The sequence below is a fragment of the Pseudorasbora parva genome, chromosome 5 (assembly GCF_024679245.1).
Source record: "Pseudorasbora parva isolate DD20220531a chromosome 5, ASM2467924v1, whole genome shotgun sequence".
NCBI classification, from domain to species: Eukaryota; Metazoa; Chordata; class Actinopteri; order Cypriniformes; family Gobionidae; genus Pseudorasbora; species Pseudorasbora parva.
Genome location: NC_090176.1, coordinates 3176238 through 3195905, shown reverse-complemented (window position 1 = coordinate 3195905; position 19668 = coordinate 3176238). Strand labels below are relative to the sequence as shown.

General features: G+C 40.8%; 1 protein-coding gene across 1 annotated transcript in view; it reads left to right on the top strand.

Annotated features, from left to right (window-relative positions):
- The first annotated feature begins 6561 nt into the window (after positions 1-6561).
- Positions 6562-19668, top strand: part of LOC137074957 (bactericidal permeability-increasing protein-like) — a 34809-nt gene continuing 21702 nt past the window's right edge. Inside the window, exons 1-5 of the mRNA XM_067443064.1 lie at positions 6562-6618; positions 8136-8242; positions 18600-18711; positions 18926-19054; positions 19353-19505. Coding sequence (XP_067299165.1) covers positions 8146-8242; positions 18600-18711; positions 18926-19054; positions 19353-19505 — 491 coding nt within the window. The 5' untranslated portion in view covers positions 6562-6618; positions 8136-8145. The remainder of the gene's footprint in view (positions 6619-8135; positions 8243-18599; positions 18712-18925; positions 19055-19352; positions 19506-19668) is intronic.

The following is a 19668-nucleotide window of genomic DNA, read 5'->3' as shown; positions in this document are numbered from 1 at the left end:
CAGGTGGCCCCAGCGGGTTTCCAATCAAGTGCTTAGAGCCCGCACGTGCCAGCCCAGAGCATCATGCCTAGCTGCGCAACGTCGCACCCGCTGATTTGGCCATGTCCTCCGCCTCCTTCCTGACCATCCGACGAGAGCCATTCTCCAGTTTGATCCGAGAGCCGCAGGCTGGAGACGACCACGAGGTAAACCCCGCACCCGATGGCTTGACGTCCTAGCAGGCAACCTCCAACAACATGGAGTTGCTGTGGAGGAAGCAGAGCAGCTGGCACAAGACCGTCAGTACTGGAAACAACTGGTTCATCTGGTTGGCTCAACGCACAGGGATAGGATACCCCCTACCCATCGCAGGAGCAAATAGATAGAGATATTTTGCCTAATAAATTTCAGGATGGATCTTAAAGAAGTAGTTCATATTTCCGTATTTTTTTTTTACTTTTCTGGTGTGCCGTGGAGCCCAGATTAGATCCATACGTAGGTATCATACGAAACATGATACATAACGGATGTACAGACCAGCAAGTGCCAGCATTTTTGCTATTTAATTGTGGCATTTCAAAGGGCGCATCAAAAGCGAGTATTCGTTGCTTTTGTGCAGAAAAGCGAGGATAAAGCGAGTGCATGTACAGGATTCCCAACTAGAGGCAGATGTTGTGAAAGCAATTACCGAGGTAATCACCATAATATTGAATCATTTATTAAAAAAAACATTCTTTGCTTTTTCATGACTAGCACAATGATTCACATGCAGAAAACATTTAAAAAGCACATATACTCACCATATACTCCCAAATCAGACTACTAAGGTCTTCATTCAGGTAGACAGAGAGATTTGATTATGCATTCTCTTTTCACTTCAATGTCATCAGTCTAAACATACAAATAACAACATTAACAAAATATAGCCTTTACATTCAGCTCCCTACCACATGTAATTGTGTAAAACATTTGAATGATCTAATGCACATTTTGCATGTCTACCTCATCTAACACACCTGAATCTACTCTTCAGTAGAGCCTGCAAGACTTGAGCTGGGTCTGATGAAGGAGACATACAAAATGTGCAGTGGTGAGGGGTCTCCAGGGCAAACTCTGTCTCTTCTTCCTAGTCTTATGTCAGATGTGAGTCATCACACACTCATTCGTCCTCTAGAGCTGTCAATCATCTTACGTGAGTGAACGTGACTATAACTTCAGTACATTGCATTACGCAGAACATACAAATTCTAGATCTCTGCTCATGAACTAAGAAGCTAATGCACTCGCGCAGCCACTGATGCCAACTTCCTGAACGAGCTAAACTTTTATGCTCGCTTTGAAAGAGACAACAGAGAAACTGCCACCAAGCTCAAACCCTCAGTTGACCACCCACCAATCACACTCTCCTCTACAGATGTCGGATCAGTGTGCACAAGGCTACTGGACCAGACAACATCCCTGGACGTGTACGCAGCAGCTCGCTGGGGTCTTTGCAGACATTTTTAACCTGTCTCTTGCCCAAGCAGCTGTACCAACATGCTTCAAATGCACTTCCATTGTGCCAGTGCCAAAACACTCTAGCCCGATGTGCCTTAACGATTACCGCCCTGTAGCACTCACACCCATCATCATGAAGTGCTTTGAGCGGCTGGTCCTGGCACACCTAAAAGATTCTTTACCACCCACATTGGACTCACACCAGTTTGCCTACCGGAGCAATAGGACCACAGAGGATGCTGTTGCCATGGCACTGCACTCTGTGCCCACACATCTGGACTATAAGAACACTTATGCACGTATGCTGTTTGTTGACTTCAGCTCAGCATTTAACACTGTCATCCCAACCAAGTTAATAGCCAAACTTGGAGAACTGGGCATCAACACCTCATTGTGCAACTGGATTTTGGACTTCCTGACCTGTCGCTAACACAGGGCTGTGTGCTTAGCCCGTTTCTCTACTCCCTCTTCACCTTCGATTGCAAGCCTGTGTATGGATCTAATTCCATCATCAAGTTTGCAGACGACCCTGCGGTGATTGGTCTCATCAGCAACAACGATGAGACTGCCTATAGGGAGGAGATCCAGCACCTGGCCACATGGTGCACTGAAAATAACTTGCTCTTCAACACCACCAAAACGAAGGAGCTCAACGTGGACTTCAGGAAAGACTCAAAAGGCACACATGACACAATCCACATCAACAGAACGGCTGTTGAGCGTGTCTCGAGTTTCAAGTTCCTGGGGATCCACATCTCAGCGGGGATGTCCTGGACAACCAACACCTCCAGCCTGGTCAAGAAGGCTCACCAGCGCCTCTTCTTCCTGAGGACACTGAGGAAGAACCAGCTCTCCTCGACTATCCTGGTGAACTTCTATCGCTGCGCAATAGAAAGCATCCTGACCAACTGCGTTAAGAGCGCAAGGCACTGCAACGGGTGGTGAAAACTGCCCAGCGCATCACAGCTTGCAGCATCCTTAAAGACTCCTCTCACCCAGCCTACAGACTGTTTACTCTCCTGCCCTCCGGCAGACGTTTCAGGTCCCTCCGGACCAGCAGACTAAAGAACAGTTTTTTTCCAAAAGCTGTCTCTTTGCTGAACTCTAACCCTCGTTGACCCAACTCCCCTCATATGTGGCTAACTCTCCTCACCCCCCTCACATCTGCCTTTACTTCGTTTGCACTACTGGAATGTTAATTTGCACTACAGACTGTTTAATACAGCAACATCTATTTACTTAAGCATCTTGCACTACTCCACCTTAACTTGAATATGCTCATTTGCACTATATCATACACTGCTCATCTTAATTTAACTTATTGTACACATTGATTCTATGATCATATTCATAGTTCATTTTCACCTCTATAATCAGTTTGTAGCAATAGTTATCTCGATATTTATTTAGTACATAATAACCTGTATATTGTGTTTATAGCAATAATCATCTCTATTTATATCAGTACATAACCATGTCCTGCACTTGTCAACCACTGTAAATACTGCACTTTCTACTATTGCACTTCTGGTTAGACCAAAACTGCATTTTGTTGCCTTGTACCTGTACGTGTGTAATGACAATAAAGTTGAATCTAATCTAATCTAATCTAATCTAATAAACACACGATAACTATGGCATAAGGTTTTCATGTGATTTATTTATATGTAAAATATATATTAAGTAAGGGATAATGTACACCCAGCCGGTTGTTATCGCAGAATAAACCCCGACAGAGTGATCAGGACCCCGACGCGAAGCGGAGCGTCACTCTGAAGGGGTTTATTCTGCGATAACAACCGGCTGGGTGTACATTATCCCGCTTATTACACGGCTACTAGTCTCAAATAAATAATTATTAGACACAAAATATTGTTTCGAGATTAAATATTTTATTAGCTCTTACGCAAAGCTTCCGCGAAGGAAAACAGTTCCAATCTGCTTTAAGCCTTTATCTATTGCTGAAGATTTGCCATATGCCCTTGCTAAATGTTGAAAATGAATGCTGAAAGGGTTAGTTCACTCAAAAATGAAACCAAGCCTATTATTTACTCACCCTCAAGTTATCGTAGGTGTATATGACATTCTTCTTTCAGACAAATACAATCGGAGTTATATTTAAAAAGTCCAGGCTAACGTTAATCCAAGCAGTTGTTGTAGTGGTGTTTGAAGTCCATAAAAAATGCAGCTGTCCATCAAATAACGTGCTCCACACGACTCCGATGGGTTAATAGAGCCGTCTGATTCCAATCGATGCGTTTGTGTAAGAAAAAGATCTATATTAAAAATGTTATAAAGGAAACCTGCCTTGAAGTCTTCCATTGTAACCCACGGCTGCTTAAGCCACAAGATGGCGCCAGCGTTAAGCATAGAAGTAGTACCGGTCAAGATAACTCGTAGTACCCGTATGAGCGGGTGTTATCTGGAAATAACGTACCGCTGGAATGCGCGATTGACCAATCAGAATCAAGTATTTCACAGAGCCGTGTAATAAATGTATATATATAAAGACATCTTTAAGCTTTTACAGCAATACTTTTAATTTATTGTATATATCGTTGTAATAAACCTAATCTTATTGCATCTGTGTTTTTTTATGTATGCTCATGACCATAACCCCAAAACCAAAAGTGCCCAGTGAGAGTTTTGTTACGTGCAGTTTTTCGTACCTGTGTAGTGGGCACCAAGAGGTTTTTAATTCTTTGTCCAAGGACTCTTCCTCGGTTTGCAAACATCTTCAGTTTTCCAGAGTATCCATCCAGTTTGGCAAAGAATCTTGACACACCAATGGGATTGGCGTAATTCTCCAAATTCTGCACAAACACATGAAACGAAATGTTACCAGAAGACTTAAACTAGAGCGCACAACTGCATGAGCTTATATGAAGGAACCGCATGCCTGAGCTTGTATTTTGAGTTAAGATTGTTGGTTTGACATTGTGGAAAATAGTTAGGGTAGTATAAGAACATTTTCCCTCACCGTCACATGTGTGTGCACTGAATGAATCATGGTGTGGCAGTGCGGATTTTAATTTCATTTTAGACTTAGCGCCAATGCGGGGAAAGGTTGCTTCACTCTAAATAATGCTGGGTTATTTTTTAACCCAAAATGCTGGGTTAAGACTGTTGGGTAATTTTTGTTGGTTTATTTTATCACATTTTAAACACCATTGGGTAGTTTCAAATTTCCAGTCGTTGGGTTAGACCTGCTGGGTTGCAATGCTTGGTTGATTCTACCCAGCGCTTGGTCGTTTCACATGCTTCCCGCCTTGAACCATTTAAATTCACTCCCAAACTGTCATTTTGAAAGGACAATGCAAAAGGCAAAGCCACTGGTTGCAGATTTTTTAAGATAAGTTCATATATTTTCATTAATAATCATTTTAATTAGCATAATTCTAGTTTTTTTTTTTCTTCTTCGCGGCAACAATTCTTAAGCTTACATGACGTTAAGACGACAAAAGTTTTACCTCAGAATCCGATGCAATGTACTGACTCTAGTTAGTTTAGGTAGGCATGTGAGACGATAGATTAATACAGTTTTGGAATTACACAGAACCATGATCCCCTTACGAAAATTAAACATGGTTGTATGTAGGGATGTCAAGTACCGGTACTTCGGTACTAAGTACATACTGAAATGTTAAAAATGTGACGATAGTATCTGTATAGCATCGACTCACAACCCAGCAAACACACAACGTTGGCACAATGTACTGAATATCAGCCTTTTAAAGGTCCCATGGCATGGGTTGTTTTATTGTTTTATAATGTTTCCTGGGGTGTAGTTATATTGATAGTATGGTTTTTACATTAAAAAATGTCATAATTTCGAAATAAAAGGCATTTTTTCTATACTGATATTAGCACTCTGTTTAGAATGCTCTGTGTTTCAAGAGGCGTGTCTGCTGTGAATCTTTAGTGAAAAGATACCTATAGTCTATACCGTTACACCCCTATAGCGTAACGTATGCGAGGGGGTGCCACAAAATTTAGAACATTTTCAAAGTGCGCCATGACTGAAAAAAGGTTGGGAAATACTGGATTCATGAATTAATTCATGAACTAATTATGAATTATCTAGGCTATTTGACATGACAGCACTTAAACGCTAGCAGGAACAGAAAATAGCTGATTGCTTAAACAGCTTTTCCGATATTAATCTCGGTGGAATTACCCCGAATAATTATATAACCGGGTTTATTAAAGAAAGTGCAGGTTTGGAACAACATGAGGGTAAATAAATGATGACAGAATTTTCATTTTTGGGTGAACTATCCCTCTTTTTTTTTTTTTTACTCCAGTATTGTACTTAATGTTACATAGTAGCCCAGTAAAATAATTTAAGTTAGAGATTTTCTACTGAAATGTAATATATTAATTAATTTATATATTAATGACTTGGTTCATTGTTGCTACAATCAAGCTCTTGTACCCCCAAGCTTTTTGGACATATGCGTCATAATAAATAGGCCTGTTTTACAAAACTTTAAGAATTTTCCCATAAATGTGTCATATATCACTGAAAATGGGAGAATCTCAGCTTTAATGTGGTATATGGCTCATATGGAGGATAATTATGCATCAAATGTGTTGCAGTTTTAAAAGTAAGCTTGTGTTTACTTTGGAATTTCTCAAAAACATGATTTTCTGAGCCCGAAATTCAGCAAATCTTTAACACAGCCATACTCAGTTAATATTAGAGATATCAAGGTTATTTTAACAGAATGTTCTTTACATTATGTAGGATGATTTTATTTAGAAAACAGTGAATCACAAAAAAATGACTTTAGGAGGGTTTTCTCAGACAGGGTCACATATTATGAAAAGGGGTATACTAGGGCCCCTTTAAAGCTTATTTTCTTTTTTATTTCTTTTTTGCTGACAACAGCTTTCTAAACAATTATAAATTGACTATGATGATTAGTTATAGAAGTATGTGTGATTAATTACTTCTTATCCGAGTGAATCGAGTGAAAGCCTTAGTAATTATCCTTTAATATTTAAAGACAGTCAAAGCAGGAACTGAACAAACGCCCCTCTCGTGTGAATGTTGTTCTTTTAAAAGCAGCTTTTGAGGAAACACTCACACAGAAACACTCACTTTCCCTTCAGACACCTGGCTGTGCTGTGCGTTCTGAGGTACGTTCTTACAATTTCAGATCAAATGTGAATATGAAAGTGTTTATTAAATATTTTACATCTTTTATACAAGTATTTCTTTCCCTTCAAGGGATTTATGTTGCTTATAAATAAAACATACCAAACATTAATATGTTGATGCTCAACTGGTAGAATGACATGCCAAGGTCTAAGAAATACACCATCAAGATCTCAGCACAAGTCAAGAAACCCTTTAGATCGTGCTTTTTACAATGCTGATTGTTTCAAAGCAGCTTCACACTGTTAACTGGAAAATAATGCAACAGAATTTGATTCGGCTGTACAGCCGCTCTGGTGAAAACGGTGATATTTCAATTATCATATTATTGTGTCAATGTGGGCAGATCAGTAATATAGTTGAAATTTAAGTGTCCCCAAACTGAGCTAGCCAAAAGCGAAGGGTGGCAAGGAACCAAAACTCATTCAGACGATTGCTACAGCTTTAAGATAAAAAACAATGACAACCTAGCCTGACGTGGTCATACTCAATTCTAGTCAGAATATGAGTCTGATGCTCCATTGGGCTGTGATTATTGGGCGTGTTTCAACCCAACCAGGAAAGACCTCGACTGGATAGACCGATAACCAATCAGAGCAACAAAGCGACGCATTGTGAAATGTCAACAGAGTTCAACTGCACTGTGTTGCCAAGTCCGCGTTTTTTCCACGGGTTGAAGCAACTATAATGTGATATATAGACCCATGAGTTCGAATTTTAGCAGCAGCCTTGCCAAAATAACACACATTTTACCCCCCAAACACAATTTTTTTCTCCGGAGAACCCCCCAAAAAGCTATAGGGCTAGTAGTTGGTGCGTTTTGTTGTGAAAACTTGGCAACCCTGTGCACACGCGCTGAAATCAGGCTGGAATACATGATCTTTGCCAGTGTTGTAAAATAATTTCATAATTTCATAATCCAACATGATCGTCATTTCTGAGAGAAATTGTGAAGGTGAATGCTTATACAAACAAGCTCTCTGTTTAGGATTCAAACAAATATAACCCAAGCCCCTTTGATGACGTGCATGATAACGTTACTGTTTATCATCTGTCCGTCACCGTCTAAAGCCCGCCCTTGATGATTTCATTGGTCCGAACAGTTTCTGTTCTGAGATAATTACTCCTCTACGGAGCGAGGCCAGACCGAATTGCCCGACCTAAATTTTTTGTGGGCGGGGCTAAGTTCGGCTGGCATCCAGGCTAATGACTAAAGATTAAAATAAAGAATACACTTCAATGCACTTAATACTGAGCATACATTAAACATACATATACATCAGATTTGTTTTTATCATATTACAATTGATGTGATGTTTGGTTAGATTGTTTTCCATCTTGACATCTTCAAATAAAAAATGGTGTGTGTGAGAATTAACACCAAAATTAGAAGTAAATGTACAATCAGTAAGATAATGAATTGATGAACCAGGTCCAGATGCCTCTCTGAAGCTCAAGGACTCCTCTCATGTGTGATATATTTTGTCTTCCCCAGCAGGAGTTGAAGGATGCAGCGGGTCATTTATATCCTGATGATATTCACATACACATATGCAGATCATCCGGCACTAAAAACTCTTCTGTCAGAGAAGGGTCTCAGAGGTGGTAAGTTCTTCACTGCGTTGATCCGGAAAGACATCTAACAACATTCATTACTGTGCGTTTTAGTTTGAGATGATAGATACCTGTCTGTCAGGGAAATGCTCGGTAACGGACTTCTCTGCTGCTTAATTTGGAAACTGACAGGAAATTGACTATATCCAACATTGTTTTTCTAATAGATTAAACATGCATGCACTGATTCCTTTCATAGACTGTATAAACTTTGACCTCCAAAACTTAATTTTTTAGTGAAAGAAAAACTTGTCATGTTTTCATAAATGTTACAAGCAGCAGTAGGACCTAAACACCAGTCAATGGCATTGTGAACTAGGCTTAAAAGCACAATATATGAGGCAATATTTTTTGAATAAAATATTAAAAACCATTGGAACGGCGTTATATATTTTGTTGACTTATGTACTTACATTATCCCAAATGTTTCCATCAATGTTTAAATCTAGAGAAATCAGCTGTTTAAACCAACGGTCTTCATGTCACCTGTCAATCACGCCGTATCCGCTTTATCCTCAATTTATGTTTTTTTTCTTCAGAAGAAACCAAAGATGCTTTAATAAGTTTATGTATTTTATGAGACAGTTGAGCAACTCTTTGGAAGACATTCATCAACAGAAAACTAATATAGCTCAATTTCAGTTCCTCAAATAAACTGACCTGTGTGAGAAACAACGTTCAAGTTTAGGTCAGAAGAAGGAGGACGTACAATGTAACTTTAATCATGAAATATATAATAACAACAAAACAAACGGAGCGGCTTAAACTGACTGCAACATATAAACAACAACATATAAGTGTGTTTTTACAATTATTTATGCATTTAACAAACGCAAGTGCAATCATCATTAAAGGGGGGGTGAAATGCTGTTTCATGCATACTGAGCTTTTTACACTGTTAAAGACTTGGATTCCCATCCTAAACATAGACAAAGTTTCAAAAACTAATGTTGGACGTTTGATGGAGTATTTCTGTGGTAAAAATACTCCTTCCGGTTTCTCACAAGTTTCGGCGAGTTTTTTTCGAGTATGGGTCGGCTTGACGTCAACAGAGCGGAAGGTCCTTGTATGGGCCGTACGGGCTCTTCTCCCGGTAGGGTGCGCGCGCGCGTGACTAGAGCGAGAGAGGAAATGCACGCCCATAAACACTCGCTCAGCTGCAGATCCAGTCGTACGTGAACACTTATGTCATGCGCCGCGCTCCACTTTATTCCTATGGGTGACGTCGAGCGACTTCAACGCTTCAGCACAGCATTCCGGGAAGGCAGCGCTGCATTTGAACCGATTTGAACGCAGAAATGACGGGAAAGCTTCATAACATCACTTCAGTCGCGTCTCAAAGTGGTTCTCTACCGTTCACTGCTGTCAAGACTTCACCAAATCATACCAGAGGAGTGTGTTTTTGACGGAGCGGTCCCAGCGATAAAGGTTCGGTCCTGCTTTGAAAGCAGCCGGTGAGTTAAACTGCTTCAAATGTCTCTGCTGTTGGCTATCGTCGCGTGAGTAAACCTCAGTAAACGACACGATCGCGTGCTTCGTCATTCAAATGCGCTAACGGACTTCATTGTTGTTCTATGTATAACGTTACACTAGTCTGACGTGCAAAACTGTTTTGCTTGCTACTGCTAAGGTTTAGTCACATACAATAGTCCATAAACCGAATCATGTCCTCATAAACTGCGAGTAAACACACAAATGTTGACAGGCCACTAAATACAGTACATGCCACAGAGACGGACGTCCTGCTGTTGCTGTTTCTCCTGTTCAATTTATTTCTGCCTCAGATTTGATTCTGGATCATATATCTATTAGCTGAGATAGCCATGAGTTCCTCCACGCTTGAGGACATCATCGCTTTGTGCGCGCTCGTCATTCTTTAGCTCCGCCCACACGATTCGCCTCCAGCCACTCGTTTTTTTCCGGAAAGACTCGGTACAGCCTATATTTCTTTTATAAATATAATAAAACTAAAGACTTTTCAGAGATGTGAAGGATGCAGTACTACTCTATAGGTACTCAAGATTGACATGAGATTGACTGAAACTGAGTGTTTCACCCCCCCCCCTTTAAAGTAGTTAAATTCTATGTTGAATCGAATAAAATATTTTATAAAGCTATGTTTTGTAATGTCTATTTGATGCTTTTCTAATTGAACACAATATAGTGAATTTAAATTATCTTTTGGTAATTCCTCAGCCAATTTTGACGTGCGATTAATTTGCGATTGATTAATAAAAATGTAGTAATTTGACAGCTGTAATGTAAACAGCAATGTAAAATGTCCTGGTCCTTTCTCGCCATTTACTGTGATCATTCCTTCTTATATCCTTGCAAACTCGAGACCGGTGTGTCGTTCAGGTGTCTCTCATTAGCATTCGTTCCGCTCCCACAGCTCTCGGCCTCACCCTGCCTCATTTCACTGTGACGAAAGCCAAACTTTAATACATAAGCTCATCCATGAGCATGATTTCTGAATGAACATTAAGTCTCTTTTGCTTGATGGTTATATATTGAAAGACCTATAACAAAATAGGTATATGTAATACCTCAAATATTTTAAGTTGTAAATTAACAATAATGGAAAAAGACATTTTACACAATATTAGTACTAATATTGGTATTAGTAATATAGTATACAATATTAGTTGTATAGTATATAGTATACTAGTTGTATTAGTAATATAGTATATACAATATTAGTACTAATATTAGACAAAATAGACAATAGACATGTGCCCCAACAAGTAAATGACTTTACTTGTTGGGGCACATGACTATTAACAAATTCATAATTAATTCAAAACCTATAACCACAATTACATAATACTTAAATTAGCATCAGGTAAGTTTTCAACCTTCACAATATATTTTCAAGACTCTTGTGATGATACATCGACTTACAATAGGTTGAATGACACGTCTGCCATAGCTTGATGGGGTCTGTATCGTTTTTAATCATACTTTTAAACTTTGGGTTTCGGGTAGTAACCCGAGAAAAAAAAGAACTACAAAATTCGACTGCTTTACGGCATATACGTCACTTCCACCAACACCCACACTTCCTTACATTCGGACGTGCGAGCCCAACTTTGTTCGTCGGATAATATAGTCATGTCCGAAGCAGCACAGACAAATAAGAAAGAAAAGGTTTTGTTGGAGGAAAGCAATAAGAGGAAACGAAAACGTGATGTGATTAAAGGCAGGACGAGGATCAACACTGGACCAGCATTTGCTCGTTGGCGTGAGCTGAAGGAGGCGTGCCCGACCGATGCTGTCCTGCTTGTTACGGTGATTACCGACCACTCAAACATTGAACTGAAGTATCATATAGATTCTGTAAAACGGTAACCAATAGACTACTATAATGACGCTGGCTTGTAAACGTGAGCATTGTGATTATTTGGCGTTTGAAAAAAATAAAACCCATGAAATTATATTCATATGACATGCTGAAACATATGCCACTGACTGTACCTGGGATGAAGACATTTCACACGCGACGCCCAAGAACACCTCCATGTGAACTCCTCCTGCAGTGTTCAGGGGAACTGTTAGTGCTGCACCAACCCACGGGGCCGCTTTTATGAAGTTATTTGGCCCGCCCCGCACCACTGTATATATTTTTACAACCCGCCGCGCACTCGCGACCATTAAATAGACATACGGGGTCCGCGGGTTATGAGACGACCCGTGCATCACTAGTTCAGGGCTATCAGGGTTGTCATGTCAACAAATGCACGCGCGATGGCATCCCCTGTTGTAGGATGACAGAGCTTACAACAGTAGTTGAGGACATTATTTTTCCCAACTGTAGGGGGACCCCGAGAGCAAAAGTTACCCAGTGTTGCTTTAATCAATTAGTTAATAGTCATGTGCCCCAACAAGTAAAGTCATAACATGATACCTTTGTAAATCATTAGCTAATGATTAATTAAAGCAGACAACTGGAAGTTGAAATGCATGGCTTTGATGGCTTGTGGTAATTAACACTTTAACTTAAATTATTAGTTAATATAATGTTATTAAAGAATTAATACATTATGACTTATATGACATAACTAATAAAAACTTAATGATTCCTTAATATTAATCATGGAGAATCTTCATTAGTTGCTGATACAGTAATCATTAATAAATGGGTTAGTTCACCATTAGTAATACATTAACTCATGATTATCTGTGCATTAGTTAAGCATGATTGAATGCATATTAGTGCACCCTTATTGTTAAGTGTTACCGATTTTATTAATAAATTTTTAAAAAACACCTTTCTCCTGCGTAACCCGCATAATTTAACATTTAATCATTCATTTACATTTAATCATTTAGCAGACGCTTTTATCCAAAGCGACTTACAAAAAAGGGGAGAGCAATAGAAGCAACGAAACAAATAAGAAAAAACAACCTGTAAGAGCTGTAAGAAGTCTCAATTAATTAGCACAGTACACAATTTTTTTTAATTTTTAATTTTATATTTTATTATAGCCATCTACAATAGCCACCTACAACAAAAACTCACGTACGCAAAATACAGAACACTGGATTTTGATAGCCATGATAACAACCCATTAGGACTAAGGCTGTTGCCCCAACTGTTGTCGTTAATGCAGATTCAGTGGCCCAATGGGTTGGTTTTGTATGGCATTCTAGCTAAATGCGCAGCAATAGGCATCTACAACAAAAACTCACGTACGCAAAATACAGTACACCGGATTATGATAGCTATGATAACTATGTAACATACCCACCTGAAGGCACAAATCCGGATGAGAGACGTAGATATGATCCGGGAGTGTGCGCTTTTTGGTCGTTGCTGTGGTGATCAGTAAGTGCTATTCTGTATTGGTCAGGTGCAATTGGAAAAGATGTGTCTTAAGATGTTTTTTAAAAATGGCTACAGACTCGGCAGCACGAATTGAGATCGGCAGGTCATTCCACCAGGTGGGAACGGTCCAGGAAAATGTCCGTGAGAACGATTTCATGCCTCTTTGGGATGGAATCGCGAGGCGCCGCTCACTCGCAGAACGCAAGCTTCTGGAGGGTGTGTAAGTCTGAACAAGTGAGTTTAGTTATATTGGTGCAGAGCCAGTGGTTGTTTTGTAGGCGATAACTAGTGCCTTGAATTTGATGCGAGCAGCCATTGGCAACCAGTGCAGTTTGATGAAGAGAGGCGTAACATGCGCTCTCTTCGGCTCATTAAAGACCACTCTCGCCGCTGCATTCTGGATCAGCTGCAAGGGTTTGATAGTGCATGTTGGAAGCCCAGCCAGAAGGTAATTACAATATTCCAGTCTGGAGAGAACAAGAGCTTGAACCAGGAGTTGTGCAGCCTGTTCTGATAGGAAGGGTCTAATCTTTCTAATGTTGTATAAAGCAAATCTGCAGGACCGGGCTGTTGCAGTAATGTGGTCAGTGAAGTTTAACTGGTCATCAATCACAACTCCAAGGTTTCTGGCTGTCCTGGATGGAGATATGGTCGATGAACCAAGCTGAATGGAGAAATTTTGATGAAGTGCTGGGTTGGTTGAGAAAACAAGTAATTCTGTCTTTGCAAGATTGTCTTGAAGGTGATGCTCCTTCATCCAGTCAGAAATTTTTGTCAGACAGGCAGCAATACGAACACTGACTGTAGGACAGGGGTCGCCAACTGGCGGACTCCGGTCCGGATCCGGACCACGAGATGCATCCATCCGGACCGCGAAGCCTTTCGACACACTGAAATAACTAAATGCCTAATGCGATTTAAAATAAATAAATAAATAATCACATTTATAACAGGCAGCTCAGTAGAACCGTTTTTCCTATGTTGCCACGGTTGCGTTGACAGTTAAAGGGGTCGCACACCGGACTGAAGCTCATGGGCGCGTCTCAGGATCTCACAGCGGACGCACACATTACGGGCGAGCTCAGTTTTGAATCGACTCCTGACAGAAGAACTTCACGATGAGTGTATCTCTTGTAGCACAGGGTGAAATCAGTATGTACATGGAGGATTTGAGGGAAATATAATATAAATGTAATACATCGTGCAGCTCTTCTGTCAGAAGTCGATTCAAAACTGAGCTTGCGCGTATGTGAGCGTCCAGTGTGAGATCCTGAGACGCGCCCATGAGCTTCAGTCCGGTGTGCGGCTACGTTACTATGCTCACTACATGTTTAGACGCGCATTGAAGAGACTGAAGAAAGCGGCGCGCAAAACAGAGGCTGAATCAGAAATTGGCCCCTTAACCCTCATCCACTATTCCCTACGTTAGTCCACTATTACAGTTCACTTGAAGGAGTGAATGAAAACGAGTGCGTGAAGTCGGACAGCTGTTGCGTGTACATCGGCTGTACACTCGTTATTGCGGTGCAACATGTGAGTACACTCAAACATGTCCACTGTGGTTTCGGACGCCACTACAAATGGCTGTCCCCTCAAATAATGCCCTATTTAGGGTATAGGGGCGATTTCTGATTCAGCCATACACATTTTAAAGACCCCTTTATCCTCAGCAGTCTGAGGTAAGGGCGCAGAAAATAAATGAGCCAATTTCTCACATGCACTGAAGTTCAGACAATGTAGCTATATTCACTTTTTTATTATTATTATTATTTTATTTTTTTGGAACAAGGAATGTTTATGCTTCCATTCCATCTTTAAGTTCAACTCAGCTCAGCCTTTTGAGAGGTTATTTACGTTTTTCTGGATTTAAAGGAACAGTTGAAATAAAGAGATAAAATATTTTGTGGACTTTTTCATTTTTCCAACACTGGTGGCACCTTATTTTTGCCTGTTTGTGTTTCTGGATGATATTGCAAATGATTTTTTACCAGTGCAATTTGAAGCACAGTCAGAGAGAGCAGTGCTGAAGATAGTCTCTACCTAACTAAATGTAGGCTATACATGTGAATGAACATAACATTATGTTATGAGATTTCTGTTTTGTTTTTTAACCAGGAGGGTTTGTGTTCATTGATTGTTACTGTTTATCTCAGTTCAGCAGAAAAAGCACTTTAGTTGCTAGTAATGTTGAAATTAATGTATTTTCCGTGCAGATTTAGAGATGAAGGCATTTTTTCATTCATCATATTTTTGTCAGACATGGCTACTGGTTGAATTAGATATTTTGTACCAAAGCAAACAGAATAACCTCAAAATTAAATACATTTTTTGAAGGATTACCTATGTTTGCTTTAAAAAAATGAAAAGACATACTTTATCTATATGAGAACATATTATATTTTGTTCAATAAAGACATTTTAATCTACACTAATTTCTTTAGTCTGGCAAAAAGACATCGATTCATGTTTTTAGGTATATAACTGTCCGGACCTCGGCCGGTGAGAAGGTTTTTTTTCTGGACCCCAAGCTATTTTAGTTGAAGACCCCTGCTGTAGGATCATCTGGTTGAAATGAGAAGTAGAGTTGAGTGTCATCAGCATAGCAGTGATAGGAGAAGCCATGTTTCTGAAGGACAGAACCTAATGATGACGTGTAGATGGAGAAGAGAAGTGGTCCAAGCACTGAGCCCTGGGGATCCCCAGTAGCTAGATGATGTGACTTAGACACTTCACCTCTCCATGACACCCTGTAGGACCTACCAGAGAGGTAAGACCTGAACCACTGGAGAGCAGTTCCTGAGATCCCCGTCTTCTTAAGTGTTGACAGGAGCATCTGGTCGTTAACTGTGTCAAAAGCAGCAGACAGATCCAGCAGAATGAGCACTGAGGATTTGGAAGCTGCTTTTGCCAGTCTCAGTGCCTCAGTTACCGAGAGCAAGGCAGTCTCAGTCGAATGGCCGCTTTTGAAGCCGGATTGGTTGTTGTCTAGGAGGTTGTCCCGTTCAAGAAACATAGAGAGTTGATTGAACACAACTCGCTCAAGGGTCTTTGCAATGAAAGGCAGAAGGGATACCGGTCGGTAGTTTTCTAAAAGTGCTGGATTCAGAGAGGGTTTCTTAAGCAGTGGGGTTACCCGAGTCTGCTTAAATGCTGTGGGAAAGGTTCCCGTGTGAAGAGAAGTGTTGACAATGTGAGTGAGTGCAGGAGTGATTGAAGAAGAAATAGCCTGAAGGAGGTGATTGGGTATAGGATCAAGTGGACAGGTAGTAGGGTGATTGGAAAGGATGAGTTTAGAAATATCTGCCTCGGAGAGCGGAGAGAAGGATGGAAGCGTGTTCGTCTTAGTTGTTGAGATGTGCGTGTCAGTTTGTGGTGAGGAGATCTGGTTGCTGATGAGAGATGTTTTGTTTGTGAAAAATGATGCAAAGTCATCAGCTGTAAGAGTTGATGAAGGAGGGGGAGGAGGAGGACAAAGGAGAGAGGAGAATGTTTTAAAGAGTTTGCGAGAGTCAGAGCATTTGTTGATTTTGTTGTGGTAGTATGTTGTTTTAGCAGTGGAGACATTTGTAGAGAAAGAAGAGAGAAGAGACTGATACAAGGTAAGGTCAGTATAGTTTTTAGATTTCCGGCATTTCCTCTCTGCCGCCCTGAGTCCAGAGCGATGTTCACGGAGAACATCTGACAGCGAGAGGCAGATAGGGTGGGGCGGGCTGGTCTGGATGAAAGGGGGCAAAAACTGTCTAAGGAGGATGATAGAGTGGAGCAAAGAGTGTCAGTAGCACTGTTAGCATCCAGTGCTGAGAACTGAGCAGGTGGAGGGAGTGAAGATGAAACCATAGTGGATAGGCGAGAGGGAGAGAGTGAGCGTAGATTACGCCGAAAGGTAATCTGTGTAGGAGTACGTGTTGTATCAGGAGTCAGTATGAGGTTAAGAGTGATGAGAAAGTGGTCTGAGGTGTGTAATGGAGTAACTAAAGTGTTGTCTGTGGAGCAGTTGCGTGTGTAGACCAGGTCTAATTGGTTACCTGATCTGTAAGTAGCCGTAGTAGATACTAACTTAAGGTCAAATGAAGTCAGTAGAGTGCTGAAGTCTGCGGCTAGGTGTTTATCAAGATGGATGTTGAAGTCACCAAGCAGAATCAGTGGAGTGCCATCCTCAGGGAAGCTAGAAAGTAACACATCCAACTCCTCCACAAAGTTACTGAGGTGACCTGGAGGACGATAGACCACTACCACATGGATTTTAACAGGGTGAGTAATAGTGATTGAGTGCGATTCAAATGAATTGGCCGGTAGAGACGGTAATGGATCAAATTTCCAATCATTTGAGATAAGTAAACCAGTACCCCCACCCCTCCCAATAGGCAGAGGAGTGTGTGAAAAAGTTAAATTGGTTGAGAGGGCTGCAGGAGTGGCAGTGTCCTCTGGTTTGATCCAGGTCTCAGTTAGGGCCATGAAGCTGAGCTGAGAATGAGTCCCAATAGATGAAATAAAGTCTACTTTGTTTACAGCCGACTGGCAATTCCAGAGACCAATTGGAATAGAGAGTAAAGTAGCAGAGGATGTTAGGATATAGCGCAAATTATTGGGATTGCGGCGTCTCGTGCGTACAGAGCGTGATTTACGAGTGCTAGTAGTAATAGTTGAGATTTGAAAGCACATGGTGAATACAGATCAGAGAAAAGGCCAGATAGGAATTAGAAAAGAACCGAACACAAATAATGAAAAGGAAGAGGATACTCAAGTGCCTTGCCGGGGTCCTTGCTCGGGAGGAGTTGCACAAGGAAGAGTTGAAGTCTTTACACTTGTCGGTCTTGCACAGGGAAGAGAGGTAGGTCTTTACACTCGTAGGTGTTGCACAGGGAAGAGCTGAAGTCTTTACACTTGTCGGTCTTGCACAGGGAAGAGTTGAAGTCTTTACACTCGTCGGTCTTGCACAGGGAAGAGTTGAAGTCTTTACACTCGTCGGTCTTGCACAGGGAAGAGTTGAAGTCTTTACACTCGTCGGTCTTGCACAGGGAAGAGTTGAAGTCTTTACACTCGTCGGTCTTGCACAGGAAAGAGTTGAAGTCTTTACACTCGTTCGGTCTTCACACAAGGAGGGCTTCGCACTGCCGCTTCCGCTGCCGCAGACTATCACGCTATTTATACTCACCTGAGTATTGTAATTGAAAGCAGCTGGGAACGCCCCCAACAAACGCTCACTCACAATGTGGCAATGACCAAACAAATGCTAACTCCCACACACACCGCGAGAATACACCAAAACTAATAATACACACCACTGCACTACACAGACACACTTATCCAACAACAAATGAACAAACAATCAAATGAGAAAAGTTACAAACACTTACAGAGTAGTTGTCTATCAGTGAATCAATGCTTCACCTCTAATTTAAAGTTTTATTAATAAACCCTACATGGTCAGCTGTGAATTAATCCTTTAAAATACATGAAATCTATATGCTAGTCATGCTGATGCTAAAGACGTGTTATATCTGTTTCTGTACATGTGTTCAGTGTCTCAGATGATGTCTGTCCGGATACAAAGCAAACTGAAGACTACTGCGCTCCCAGAGGTCCAGGGTGGTGTGCCCATCGGGATCGGCACTGTGAAGTACACCTTATCAAAGTCAGTACACTAACAAACAATCAAACCAACTAAAATAATGAACATCGTCTTTGAATTGACAAAGATAATAAATGCATTTATTTAAATGAAATTGCATGGAATTGAGTCAGTAGTTCTTATATGCATCACATGTAATAAATAGTTATTTAAACAAAAAAATGACTGCATTAACTTGAATATATTCCATAAATGGTGAGCAGATGTGTCTTTCCAGCATGCAGGTTGTGCGGTGCAGCATGCCAGACCCATCACTGGTGTTTCTCAAGGGAAAAGGCGTATCTGTGGAAGTCAGTCAACTCACATTAGGCATCACAGGCAGCTGGCGAACAAAGTTTGGTTTAATGTAAGTGCACCAGGGAATCATGGGGAAGGAGATGGAGGCGATGACACGTACCATTTTCCGTAAAAATATGTCACAATGTTTGTAAATAACAGCATTTTATTGTAAAAATGAACATTTATCATCAGAAAAATCAGCCAACTTTACGTCGCCAATATGTGTTTAACAAGACAACAACCCAAAGCACACATCACAGTTGGTCCAAATGTTTTTGAAGGACAATCAAGAGCCTGGAGTGGCCCTCTGAGAGCCCAGATCTAAATCCTATTATGACTCTATAGCTTTTGTTCTATGATTGCAGCCATGATAGCGGTTCATTTGATCTGGCTGTGAAGAATATAAAAATCGACACCCTCCTGCAGTTAGGGGATGAGGCTGGCCATCTCTCCATCACCACCGTGTCCTGCAGTGCTGACATAGGAGGTGTGGATATTAAGTTCCATGGAGGTGCTAGGTAAGACCAGTGTTAAAGGGTTACTTCTATATTTAAACTGGGTCATTAATGTAGTAGAAATGTGAAATTATATTTGAATTTGGTGCCTTCTAGACTGAGAAAAGACAGAAAATGTATTTTTGGTTCATGGGGATGAATGACAAAAACACCCAGAATGCATTGC